Raw genomic sequence first — 12,578 nt, forward strand, 5'->3', positions numbered from 1 at the left:
TATCAAGTTTCAAGTGCATGCTCGTGTTTTGTTTTTTTTTTTTTTTATAGTGTTTTCAATAGTGTTAAATCATATGAAACCGTAATCTGTCAGCGGCCTGAATGGTCTAAAAGTGTCTCAAGACAACAGAACTGAAGTCTTGAATAATATTTTTTCATGTCTACTTGGAGCAGATATAATACTGACTTCATCACATATATATTTATGATAATGATACTAGTAATATAAGTTTTTGTTTTTTAGTTTCAAGTCACTGAACGACACCTTACGACACACTGCAGGAAATCAAAATTAAAAGGCAAAACATTCCACATAGATTTTGATAAATATAACTGCATAAAATACCTATCATTAACTGAGTTAATGAGAATAATCAAGTTTTAAGAGGTGTTCTTTGACCTGTGACTTATACTAATTCAATATAATCTCAGAATATAATAGCAAATTTGATCATCGTAGCTAAGATCATACAGCTAAAATTTCTTTCTAACTTTGTGTAGATTTTTAAATTGATCAAATTGGCTTTTAAACTGTGAGACCTGTGAGCAGAGATCAGTGCATATAGCCTTTTGCGTTCTTCACTGGGTGCTTAGGAATGTGGATGTTCAGGGATGAAGGGTATGGAGGCACACCAGGGAATTGTCCACACTCCTTCAGCCTGAAGCAGCAGCTAATTAAGACACAGTGTGATGAGATAGGAGGTTTGCTGAGAACAGTAATTGGCCTGGAAGCAGACATAATGTATCAAATGTGTCCCAGCAAAAGAACAAACGATGATTAAGCTGTTACCAGCTTGTAGCCTTTCCGGCTGTGGATTTCACATTTGGCTTTATTTTGGTCATGACCCGTTCGCTAGGCAGGTGTAGTCTTATTTTCTTTGTGGATTTTCAACCAGCTTAGCAGGAAGAACAATGGAGCTGTTGTGCCGGCTTAGCCGTGAAAGAGAATCAGATCCAACCATTATCATCCGCCCTCTGCCTCACTCATCTCACCTCTCGCCCTCTCTGCTTTTTAGCCCACATATGAAATTATGCTCTTCCATTTAAGTATGTTGATTAGTGCAAATGATATTAGAGTTTCATCCCTTCCTTCTGTGTGCCTAAAATGCCAGGCAGTCCCCCTAATGCCTCTTTATATAGGCCACATTAATCTCCGTCTGTCCCCACCGGAGGGCATAGACTTTTATTGGCCCCAATTCATCCCCAGTGAGCAGGATTTGTGATTGGTTAATGAGCTCCAGGAGACACAAGGCAGGTCAGTAAAGCATTCTCAGGTTGATACCTACAGTGACCCTCCTCACTTCTTGCCATTTGGCAGGCGGCAAGCAGGAATACTTTAATCTCAGTAGGGTGGCAACAAGACATTAATCATTAAATTAGGTGGTGAGAGTAAAGAGATGTAGGTATGTTCAAAACACGCTTTAACAGTGGTCTGTGCTGAAGTTCTCAAGCGAAAAGTTTCCAAATAATGTATGACTGTTGCAAAAAAGCAAAGAAAAAAGTGAATGTTACATCATAGCTGAAGCAGGGACCACTCTGATCATTGTCCTGGCTGTAGCTTTATAACTGACACCTTACACTTTCTCTTTTGACTTTTTTATTTTCCCCATCAACTCCACTGAGTAAATATACACGTGCATGATCTCATTGCTTTGGAAATGGTACATGCTGTCCGAGGTAAAGATCAAACATGACCTGGCTTGTGAGGTAATGAATAAGCCCACAACTATGCAATGTTCCCACGGGACCCAGCATCACTTCAATTCAACACAAACATGAGTGTTACTCACATGAGAAAAATGTGACTTGAGTCAGAGTCTACATTAAATAACCTTTCTACTCAGAAATTTGGTTAGTCAGTATAACAAGGAAGTGAAGTTGCATCTGTGTGGCTTTATGTGATAACGTCCAGAGAAACAGTGTGGAGGGTTTCATGTTTTTTCATGTCATTCTCTACTGAGTAAATGTACACTGATATCAGTAAAAATAAAACAAAGTAGCAGCAACATGAGGAAATCATATGAAAATGGAGAATTTAAATGCCAAAGGAAGAAACCTGAAAGGACATTTGAATGAATGAATGATGCATGTGTTTACTGCTATTTCTCTCTTTTTCTGCTCTTAAGTGGAGGATAACGGACATTTTTTTCTGCACCAATACTTTTGCGCAGACAGGCTGCAGGCAGAGTAGTGTTGCATAAGTGTAGTAGATATCTATGTATGTGTGTGTTACTGTTTATAGGCCCGAGAATAGAATAACACACTGCCTGCAGAGATGAAAGAGTACTCTGCAAATCACAACCCTCCATTGCATCAAAGATCCGAGCGATTGGCTCAAACTAGGAAGTTAGCGGATGAGGGAACATGGCAACTGAGCAAAGACCTCACATGGGTGTGACGACAGCAGCTGTTGAGAAACAACGCTATCACTGTTGCACGTTCAAACATTATGCTTAGTTGATGATGGGTCTAAAAATAGTTGTGTGCTTGTATTGTATGAGGCAAATATGTGGCAGGGTGATGTGTTAGCTTGGAATGAAAAAAAAAAAAAGGCTCAATCACTGCTCAGACAATCCCTGTAATCCTGCTAAAACCAAGGAGCCGTGCAGTTTGAGCTATATTATAATTAAAGCTCTAATAAAAAGCTTCCTGCAGCTGAATGAATATTTAATCAGCCAGAGAGCAGCAAAGGGAAACTGCGATGAAGCACAAAGGACAAATTAAACAGAAATTCACCTATTTAGCATATCAGTGGTAGTGTTTTGAATATTGTCACCAGAATACATTAACTCCCCAGCACAGCAGAAATAGGTTAATTAAGTGTGTAGGGATTTTATTATTAAAAGCTTTACACATCATTTCAGTGACTGTTTGGCACAATGTCTAGTGCTGCTTTAAAACACCCTCACCAAGATACTTTTGTCTTAGAACTTCATAAAGCATTAAACATTCACATTATACAGACCAAACAAGTACTAAGACTCTATTTGTTATCGAAATCCAATGCAATCAAATCTCACAAGAGTATGAAAGTAAAGATTCAGCTGTTCATTCTTAACAAATATATTCATACTTATTGGAAAATTAGATTGTACCACACTATCCCAAAGCATTAACTCGTAAAAACACCTTTGAATCCGTGCAGGTTTATGCTTTTTGCTTGTCAGCTAACTGTACTATGGTTTTTACATGGCTCACTTACTCTCCTGTGTGTTGTGTAAGAACTGTCAACAGACCCCTGAGTGTCCTGCTGTGTCAGTCTGCTGTTGCTGTCAATCTCTCAGTAAAGGTCGCAGCAGTGTGAGGATTATGCTTTGTGGGGGAAAGTCAGCTGATGGCGAGTTCCCGTAGTGTAGTGGTTATCACGTTCGCCTAACACGCGAAAGGTCCTCGGTTCGAAACCGGGCGGGAACAGCCTGTTTTTTATGTCTGAATAGAAATCAACAATCAAAGCCAAGTGAAGTGACAGCAACACTCAAGAGTGAACATAGTCAATTTATTGTATGAAGTTGATAAAAATGCCATCCTGATCAGAGATGACCCAAACAGTGTTCTCTTTATTCATTACATCAGTGTAGATAATGTATTAAATAAGAGCGCTGAACAAGAAAGCGCTACATGAAGTAATCACAGTTTTTATAGAAAAGCTTACTTTGCCCCAAAGGCCTCATCACCCCCAGATCACTTTATCATTAATTATAGACACAAGGAAACCTAACCTTTTTATCGAGCTCTTTTTGTTCCTTTTATTGCAAAAAAGAAAAGTGCGAACTGACTGACTGCACTGTCTGTACAATGGAAAGACAGTGTGGTAGCAAAACACTACAACCTGTCTTATCTGTTCTGTTTTGTCGCTGTAGCTCAGTAGGTGCAGAGTACGGGCTGTTTTTAAAGTTAAAACTCGAGGTCATGGTATAGCAGCAACAGATCCTGTAATCAGACGTCCATTCCTGAAGGGCCTACAAATGGGAGCAGCCTTATTTCAAATGCTCAAACACAAAGGTGACCCCCAGTGTAGAGTACTGTATGTACACTGCTGCACAGTAACCAGCTGAGCCTGAGCCTGACACACACACACGCACACAAATTTATTCATAGTATACTATATAAGGAAGTGTGTGCCATAATTGGAATACATAGAAATTGGTGTTCACAGTGGTCCATTTGATTCACAGTGTGCTTCATGCTGCAGCGCATTCTGACCTCGCCTCAATCATATATCCTTCATAGTTTTCATGCTCCTACAGATAGAGCCAAGACACCAGAGCCATGCTAGCCTGAGGATGTCTCTCTCAAAAATAAATAAATAAATAAATAAATAAATTCTTTCTTACTTCTTTGGCATCTATCTTTTTAGAAATTCCCCTCAAGCAGTCCTGGAAATGAAAACTAGTCATTGTGCCTTTCTGTGGATCTTTCTGTGGAAGAAGGGAGATTAAAGTGATCAGTAGATCAGAAAAATTCTACATATACTGTAAATTATTCTTTGAAATACAGTATTAATACAGTAGTATATATTATGTGTTCATGATCATCTCCACCAGATTTGACTGAAAAACAAGCTTTGGTTTCCTGGCTGCATTAAAATGACTCCTGTATCTACCCGCTCCAGTCGTTCTGTTACCTGCTGCCCTCTACCAGCTGCCTGAAGCTTCACTCTGGATAAAACCTGCAATTCTGCCCTCGGTTTTGTTTAAACCAGCGGGCTTGATACTTCCCCAATGAGTTGCAATTCATTCCAAGAAAGCGGTTTTCCAGCTCTTTTCCTGGCATTTTCCTCTGTATGCTGAGTTTGCTTCATGCAGCCATCTTGAGCCAATCTGTTTGCACTTATCCCAATAGAGAAGCTAAAATAAAATAAAATAGAGCCCACTTGAGCGTACAGTTGTGGGACAGGTCAAGGAGTGCAACCCAGCCTGTACAGTTCCTTCTTTGTTTTTACAACCCTATTTGTGTGCATTCATTTTTAATCAGGGTTTTTAGAAATTAACAGAGGGCAATTGAGAGGAAATAGGTTGGGGGGAGTTAGTATTTTTCTAGGGCCTAAAGGAGCCATCAATGATTCCTGGGTTTTTGCCCACTCCTCTTCTTGCCAGTAACTGTGTAAAGAACCAGTTGGAGTGATTACCTGTCCCTCATCTCAAAGCCAATCCTGCTGGGAAAACAGGCTTTAACGATAATAGGAACTCACAAAACCGGTGCCAAATGGTCTTTTTACGAGGTAATGAAATACACTCGGAGAACTTTTAATGGTTGCAGCCTAATGCTGACAATAAGAGAAGTGTGCTGCCCTTTTGCCCATTCAACAATCATTATTTTCCTCTCAGGTGAGCACGGGCCACGTGGGGTTGTAATGGCATAACGATGTAGTGCAGATACTCAAACAGCCTATAAAAAAGGCATTAGCTGCTGTGGCCTCATATGGCAGGCACACACTCCAGGACACTTAAAGAAACAACAAGCTTCCATCTATTATGGCTCACTGGGCATCATGAGACATGTGATCCAGACTTATGGAATGTATGTGGTGAAGTAGGCCAAGTGACTGAGCCAATTTGGAGCCCTGTTGGACCCCCAGGAGATGTAGGAAGGATATGTGGGAAAACTAAGTGGCATCATTCTCCTTTAAAGTAAACTTGGTGACTAAGTTGTTGTAAAGCAGCATCACCCTGCAGAGACCAGAACACCCTGACTGGGATCTGGATTAGGAAAATGGAGCAGCTCAAAGGTGAACGTTGATCACATGTATCTTCAGTCACCTGTAAACCTGATTTAAAAAAGCATAGGGAAGAGGTGTTTCTTTCATAAGCAGTTTCTGCTCAACGTTGATGAGAAGTGTCAGACTCCAGAAGTGTATAAATTGACGAGATAAAAGCAGAATATCAAGCGTAGAAGGGACACCAAGCCTCAGTTTTTGTTGACTTTTTGCAGTAGCTTCTCCACACATTTAATGATAGTGGTTCTCCCCGCGGCTGCCGTCTTGGCAGTGGATAAAATTAGTTGTGTAAGTTTACTGAGTGAAACCTGACGTTGAGCCATCATCATCTCTCCCAGACTTCTGCTGCTCTCTCTTCTCAGGGGTTTGATCCTCTTTCCACGTCACCTTTTGTTGCCATATTTGGAGTTGTACTCGTCTTTTTACTATATTTAAATATCAGCAATGGGAGCTGAGAATACATACTGAGAAGGGAAAAGCTGGTGGCCTTCTTAGAACACTTAGGTTTTGCTCAGTGAACACACGGGTAGTGTTTCCCCACAGTCATTTCCCATAATGCTATCAATGCAGAAATTTGACTTTTCCTCTTATGATGTGATCAAGGAGGGTCCTCCTTTAGGAAAAGTTTGGTATGAATGAAGTCACTTGCCTCAGTTGATAAATTTCTAATCAGTGTCTCTGTGTCTCTGTTGTGTCTTTCAGCTGGATCCTCAGACAGTGCAGTCAAAGAACTGGCACATGGACGTCATTGAGATGAACGGGGTGAGTCTTTACCCTGGAAAGAATCAGCTTCAGATCATGACAAATATGCTGTAAAGAGATGATGTGTTGATCATCTTTTCTGATAACTTACTAGAGTTCATGTAATGATTGTTGAGTAAAACAAAACTCTCTATTACTGTACAGTATTATACTCATTTCAGAAGTACCATTGAGGTTTAGTTCTCCAGACTGCAGGAATCTGAGAATGCAGGTTTATTTAAAAGAACATACGAACACTTTTCCACAATACATTTCCCATATTCCAGAAAAAAAGGGCTATCAATGTAGCTGTAATGTGTAACTACACATATCTAATGTTAGACAGTTTAAAGATGGTTGGTGTTGTGACTGTATCAGTAGCTCATTCTTAAAATTTCACTGTCAAAACCTCTAAATTACTTCATGCACAAAGACAAAAATGGTCTTGGGAGGATCCTCATGTTCAATTCTGGCTTCTCAATGCAGCTTAGTTTACTTTAGCAATGTGGTTTGTTCATCATCAGATCAAAGTGGAATTCTCCATGAAGTTCACGAGTCGGGACCTCAGCTTGAAGAGAACGCCGTCCAAAAAACAGAGTGGGGTGTTTGGAGTCAAGATCAACGTGGTGACAAAGTAAGCCTGCTGGTGCTATTGAAATAAAAAAAAAAAAACTGTTACCAGAAAGCTACATTTTTTTTTATTGTTTGGCTTAATGCATTTCATTAATTTATATCTGAGCTAACAAACAAACTGTAAAAGTCAGAATGTGTTTTCAGGTCAAAAGTGTGACGACGTGAGAAAAGTAACATTGTTTCTGTCTGCAGACGTGAACGCTCCAAGGTGCCTTACATAGTTCGTCAGTGCATTGAGGAAGTGGAGAAGAGGGGGATTGATGAAGTAGGAATCTACAGGATCTCAGGGGTGGCTACTGATATACAAGCCCTCAAAGCAGCGTTTGACACCAGTAAGCCTCCATCACCAGTTTCCAGATCACACCATCATCTTTTTGACATCTTGACTGGAGAAAAAACTTCCACTTGACATTGTTTGACACTGATGTGTAATGGGAATCACAGAGCAAGCTGCACTCTAATACCAAACTATCAAAATGGAACAGCAATACATGTAACCGAAGAAGCGATCATGTGACCGGGTAATTTCTTTATTAACGATTTATGATGCATGTCAAACGAGTGTAAACAAACTACAACACATGTTGACTTGACTGAACCAATTTTTTGTTGAATCTAAGGGACACTTTATCATTGAACAAACGGAACAGCAACAGGCCAACATGCTCAGTGGACTGTACAGCCATTGTGTGCCCTAGTGGAGCACCAGTGGGCTACACGATATTTGAGAGAGAATAGATTTCTGGGAATTAGCTGTCAGGGAATCCAGGACAGATGAGCTGCTGCCAAGTGTTCAACTTCTGTGTTGCCTGAGAGTCTGCGTTTTTCAACAGCTGCTTTTACGTTGCCAAGATCCGACCAAGCACAGCCTCGTATCGCCTTTCATTTGTGTGTGATGGTCTTCTGTTTCTGTATGGATGAAGGGTTGTTGAGTGGTTACATCATTCTTGGAGACAGAGGGTGCAGCTGTGTTATTGTGTGTCTGTGATGCTGCAGTTTTAGGTAACTAATTGGGCTGTGTTTGTGTCTAGATACCAAAGATATCCTGGTGATGCTGAGTGACATGGACATCAACGCCATCGCAGGGACACTGAAGCTGTACTTCAGGGAGCTGCCAGAGCCTCTGCTCACCGACCGCCTGTACCCCGCCTTCATGGAGGGCATAGGTGTGACCTTTAGTCTGTCGTCGTCATCATCAGACTTTTAGAAGGGCGTTATCCATTCCCTGCTGAAAGAGATGAGGGCAGAAATTACAACACTGTGCCATCATAATGGGTCCTGATGTTTTCTGTCCTCTGTCTTGCAGCACTCTCAGACCCAGCGGCCAAGGAGAACTGCATGATGCACCTCCTCCGCTCCCTGCCCGACCCCAACCTCATGACCTTCCTAACACTGCTGGAGCACCTCAAACGGTACACGCAAGGAGAAATCCACTCAGCACCTTGCTGCTTTACATCTCACATCTCACCTGTGTAGTTTGTGACCTCACAAATCGGGCTGTCTTTCCTGTTGATTAACTCCGCCCTCCACTGACTGGCGGCCTGTCGCCGTTTGCTCCTGCAGGGTGGCTGAGAAGGAGCCCATCAACAAGATGTCCCTCCATAACCTGGCCACTGTGTTCGGCCCCACTCTGCTCAGGCCTTCAGAGTCAGAGAACACAAAGGGACAGCACATCACCTCCGCCTCAGACATTTGGTCACATGATGTCATGGCACAGGTACCTACACAGTCACGTTTTGGTTTTGCTTTTGACATAAACAACTGAAACATGTGAATGAGACACAAAGTTCATAGTTTCTGTTTCTTGAATTTTTTCCCTAAATAATTCTTAAGATGGTGAACCTGAAACAGCAGATCTCAGTGAGAGTATGTGATAAGCGATGGATTGTTGCATAGATGTGCATTTCCTCGGTCACTGGACAGATTTTCCAGATGGATTTTACTCCCACGCCGGCAAGTGACCCATGTCACTGCAGTCTCCCAGCTGTATTTAGGCTGCAGGCCATCAATGCATCTCTACTGAGAGATGAGTTTCCTGTGCACAAATGTCTTTTCTTGGCAGAATAAACAACGTCCAGAGTAAATCATCATAAATGGGACAGCATGCACATGTCGGAGACTCCATCCATCCAATATAGGGATGTTGAGTGTTTGTATTGTGGATTATTTAATTTCTAAATATTTATCACACAAGTATACAAGTATCAAGCAGCAGAAAAAGACACTTCCGCTAGCATACCCTACATATAATCTTAGGTTGATTTATTTACCCTCATTCTAATAAAGACATGTCAGCAGCTAAAGTTTGGCTCCACTTACTCACAGAGCATAATTGTGCACAGTGACATGCATATTGTTAATTCAGTTAGGCTCCTGAAGGCGATTCTCCTGGTGATAATCAAATGAATCTTTTCAAGCATATGCCTATCTGATCAAACTGATGGGGGGATCAGACTGACTCACTGGCTTTCATAAAGTGGATTGTCTAGACATGCAACATTTCAAAATGTCCAGAAGCAATTTCCAGCCTAGTGCTAACTGTCACACCTGCCTTACATGATAGATAAGTGTTTTATTTCTACTTCATTTGACCAGTGTAGTCACCCAAAGGTCTGGAGCAGATACCCTTTGTGGGAGATGTGTTAAAACAGGCAGGAGGTAACCTGAACTGCAGCAACAGTGAACAAAGACAAAATACAGTTAGTGTCTGAGAGAATAAAGGAAAACTTCAATAAGAGCTGACTTGTACAGAACTGCAACATCAAAGCAGTAGCTCGCAAGCCAGAAGTACTTCAATACTAACACAAAAATGTGTTCTTTGAAATTTACAAAAATAAGGAAAATTAAATTAAACCAAATTTTTTATTGCGACTTTTCTGTAGGTGGAAACAGCATGAGAAGATATTTCACAGTTCATGAAATAATTTAATATTAAAACCGCCAGTTTTGTTTGATTGTGCAATTTGTATGAAGAATCTTTTTCCTTGTTGTGGCTGTAAGTCAATGAAACTAGTTTTTAAAGTGAGTGCAGCATAAACTGTCAGAGTACATTATATGAGACGTCCTGGGCAGACACACGTTCTGTTAATAAGATCTTTAGCACTCCATAAAGGATGGACCTCACTTACCGCCTGCATTAGATTGAATAGGAAGCAGGCAGAATGATGAGGATTAGAGCTGACTCAACTCACGTTCTCTCTTCAGGTCCAGGTGCTGCTCTACTACCTGCAGCATCCTCCCATCTCCTTTGCTGAACTGAAGCGCAACACACTCTACTTCTCCACTGACGTTTAATCCCCCCACCGCCTCCCTCAGGCCAACACCTGGAGACGAGAGTGGGAGACTTCATACCGCTCGGTCCTCCTGCCTCACCTCTCCTCCCAGCAGGCAGCTCATCTCATCTGTACAGTCCCTCCCCCCATCCACCCCCATATGTCTCCTTGTTACCCTCAAACCCCCCCACCCAAGAGATGGAGCCGAACATGAAGGGAGGTGTTGAAGGTGATTTACCGGTCGTCTAAGTAGTCATGTGTCATTTCCTTGTAATGTTTGTAATACGAGGATATCAGAGCCACTCTCTGCCTCACACCGACTTGACGACAAGGCATTCTGGGAACAGTGGGAAGGGCTAAGGGGTCCCGGCGCAGTAGCACAGGATCACGCCTGTGTGTGTGTTGGTGTCATCTAATAAGCCCTTTCCAGACACTGGTTTAATGGTCTCAGAAACTTCCAGCTTTTTTTCCCGATCAGAGGCATTCCAGAAAAATGGCATTTCCATGTTTTATAATTCTGCTCAGCAGCTTTTTCTGTTTCTCCCTCTGTCTTTCTGGCTTTGTGCATATGGTGGATGAGGCTGGGGTGTATGAGTGACAATGTGGATGTACTGGAGCGAGCGCGTAAGTGTTTGTGTGCATTTTAAGGGACTATGAGAACTTGTGAGGTTTGGAAGTAGCTGGGAAGCCATATTAATAAAAGGCTGACGATGTCTCTCTGTGCTGACAAACGAGAGAGACCGGCCCTCCCCAGTGAGTCTTGGCCAAATTAGCCCTATTTATTTTAAATATATATAATGTGTGTGCCTGTACAGTTCTGTGCAACTAGAGAAATGCTCTAAGGAGTCTGTTTTTGGTTTTTTTTTTTGTTATTATTTTTTTCTTTTTTAAGCTTATTCAGGTAGTAATGTTATTTTTAGTCAGATTTTTTCATTCACTATGTCCATGGTTGGTAAACTAACTGAAAAGATCGACAGAAGGTCTGCCGATTTATTTAAGATCACTTAGTAAAGGAGTTGAGGCCGCTCTGTGACATGAGGGTTGTTGGTAGAAAAAAAAACAAAATGAAAGGAACATTTAGCTTTTTTTTTCTTATTGTTGCATTGCAAGCCTGTTCCAAGTGTCTTACTGCACCGGTATAATCCATAGGATGATTTGTGTAGTTGCCCTCATTGCATGTTCAGCTTGTCAATCAAACCAGGCTGGGTAACACAAAGGTAGGTTGTCTCTGCAAGGCGGCCTCATCCATACGACTGGCAAACATCCATCTCTGCTCTGTACAAAGCCAACAACCTTTCTGCTATCAAGCCTGCGACATATCCTAAAATACTGTAAGCACTGCTAGATGAGTACTATTTGATATTTTTAATATAAGATTAAAATAAAATAAAAAATGTTGTATTTTACTTCTTTTGAGAAGAATTTCAGTATACTGTAATATTGAGGCTAAATGTCAATGTGAACTTTTCCCCCTTTTTTAGTAAAATAAAAGTTACCAAAACACTCAGACTTTGTATGTCTGCTGTTCTGGGAAACAATGCATCACTAACTACTGTATAATAATTATTAACTAGCAATATCATGCTTTTTATGTTTGAGCTGATTTTACTGTGTGGTTTATGTGACATTAAAAACCTCCACCCTGACTTTAACAGATACAGTCAAGCACTTTCAGTGTTGGAGAAGGCAACTTTTAAAATTTGTGATATGCAAAATCTTTGGTAAGAAGAGAAGCTGGGTTCAACCTGAGAGTTTCATCTTTCTCATACTGCACCCCCTGGTGGTCAGTTTCCAAATGAGGGAAAGTGTAACTGATTCTCTGAGGTTGTACGGCTATCTGTAGCCTCCATTGCTCACAAAACAACCAAAACATCACCTCGATCTTTCAGTGGAGGCCATACTGTGAACCTACGGTGGCCCTTTGGTGTGGCTGACAGGAACACAGTGAACAGGCTGAGAAGCATTCCTAAGAAGACCTTCAGCCTGAAGTCCTCAGTTCTCAGAAGAGTAGATATGTGCATGTATGGATAATGACAGGGGTCTTTTGTTTGTTTTTTCTAAGGAAAATAAAAACAGACAGCTGTCACATCTCTGGTCAATCTTTACAGCCTCCTCAGAGGCTGAAGCATCAGGGGCATGTGTGTTTAAGGCACCACTGGTAATTAAAACATAGAAATATCTTTCCAGTGTGAAATTTGGTCCATCAAAGAAGGAGTG

At 41.3% G+C, this 12,578-nt stretch overlaps 1 protein-coding gene and 1 non-coding gene across 7 annotated transcripts in view; both read left to right on the forward strand.

Annotated features, from left to right (window-relative positions):
• Positions 1–11,868, forward strand: part of abr (ABR activator of RhoGEF and GTPase) — a 110,802-nt gene extending 98,934 nt beyond the window's left edge. For 5 of the 6 annotated variants that reach the window (XM_029518598.1, XM_029518600.1, XM_029518599.1 and 2 more), the window contains 7 exons: positions 6,418–6,477; positions 6,981–7,090; positions 7,282–7,421; positions 8,121–8,255; positions 8,396–8,501; positions 8,653–8,806; positions 10,294–10,383. In XM_029518598.1, the coding sequence (XP_029374458.1) occupies positions 6,418–6,477; positions 6,981–7,090; positions 7,282–7,421; positions 8,121–8,255; positions 8,396–8,501; positions 8,653–8,806; positions 10,294–10,383 (795 nt within the window). Of the gene's footprint in view, positions 1–6,417; positions 6,478–6,980; positions 7,091–7,281; positions 7,422–8,120; positions 8,256–8,395; positions 8,502–8,652; positions 8,807–10,293 lie in introns of all 6 variants that reach the window. The other variant, XM_029518597.1, reaches the window with a different exon arrangement.
• Positions 3,341–3,413, forward strand: trnav-aac (transfer RNA valine (anticodon AAC)). Its single transcript has one exon. It is a non-coding gene; the product is annotated as a tRNA-Val (tRNA).
• Positions 11,869–12,578: the final 710 nt, after the last annotated feature.

This window comes from Echeneis naucrates, chromosome 14, assembly GCF_900963305.1.
Source record: "Echeneis naucrates chromosome 14, fEcheNa1.1, whole genome shotgun sequence".
In the NCBI taxonomy this organism is placed as follows: Eukaryota; Metazoa; Chordata; class Actinopteri; order Carangiformes; family Echeneidae; genus Echeneis; species Echeneis naucrates.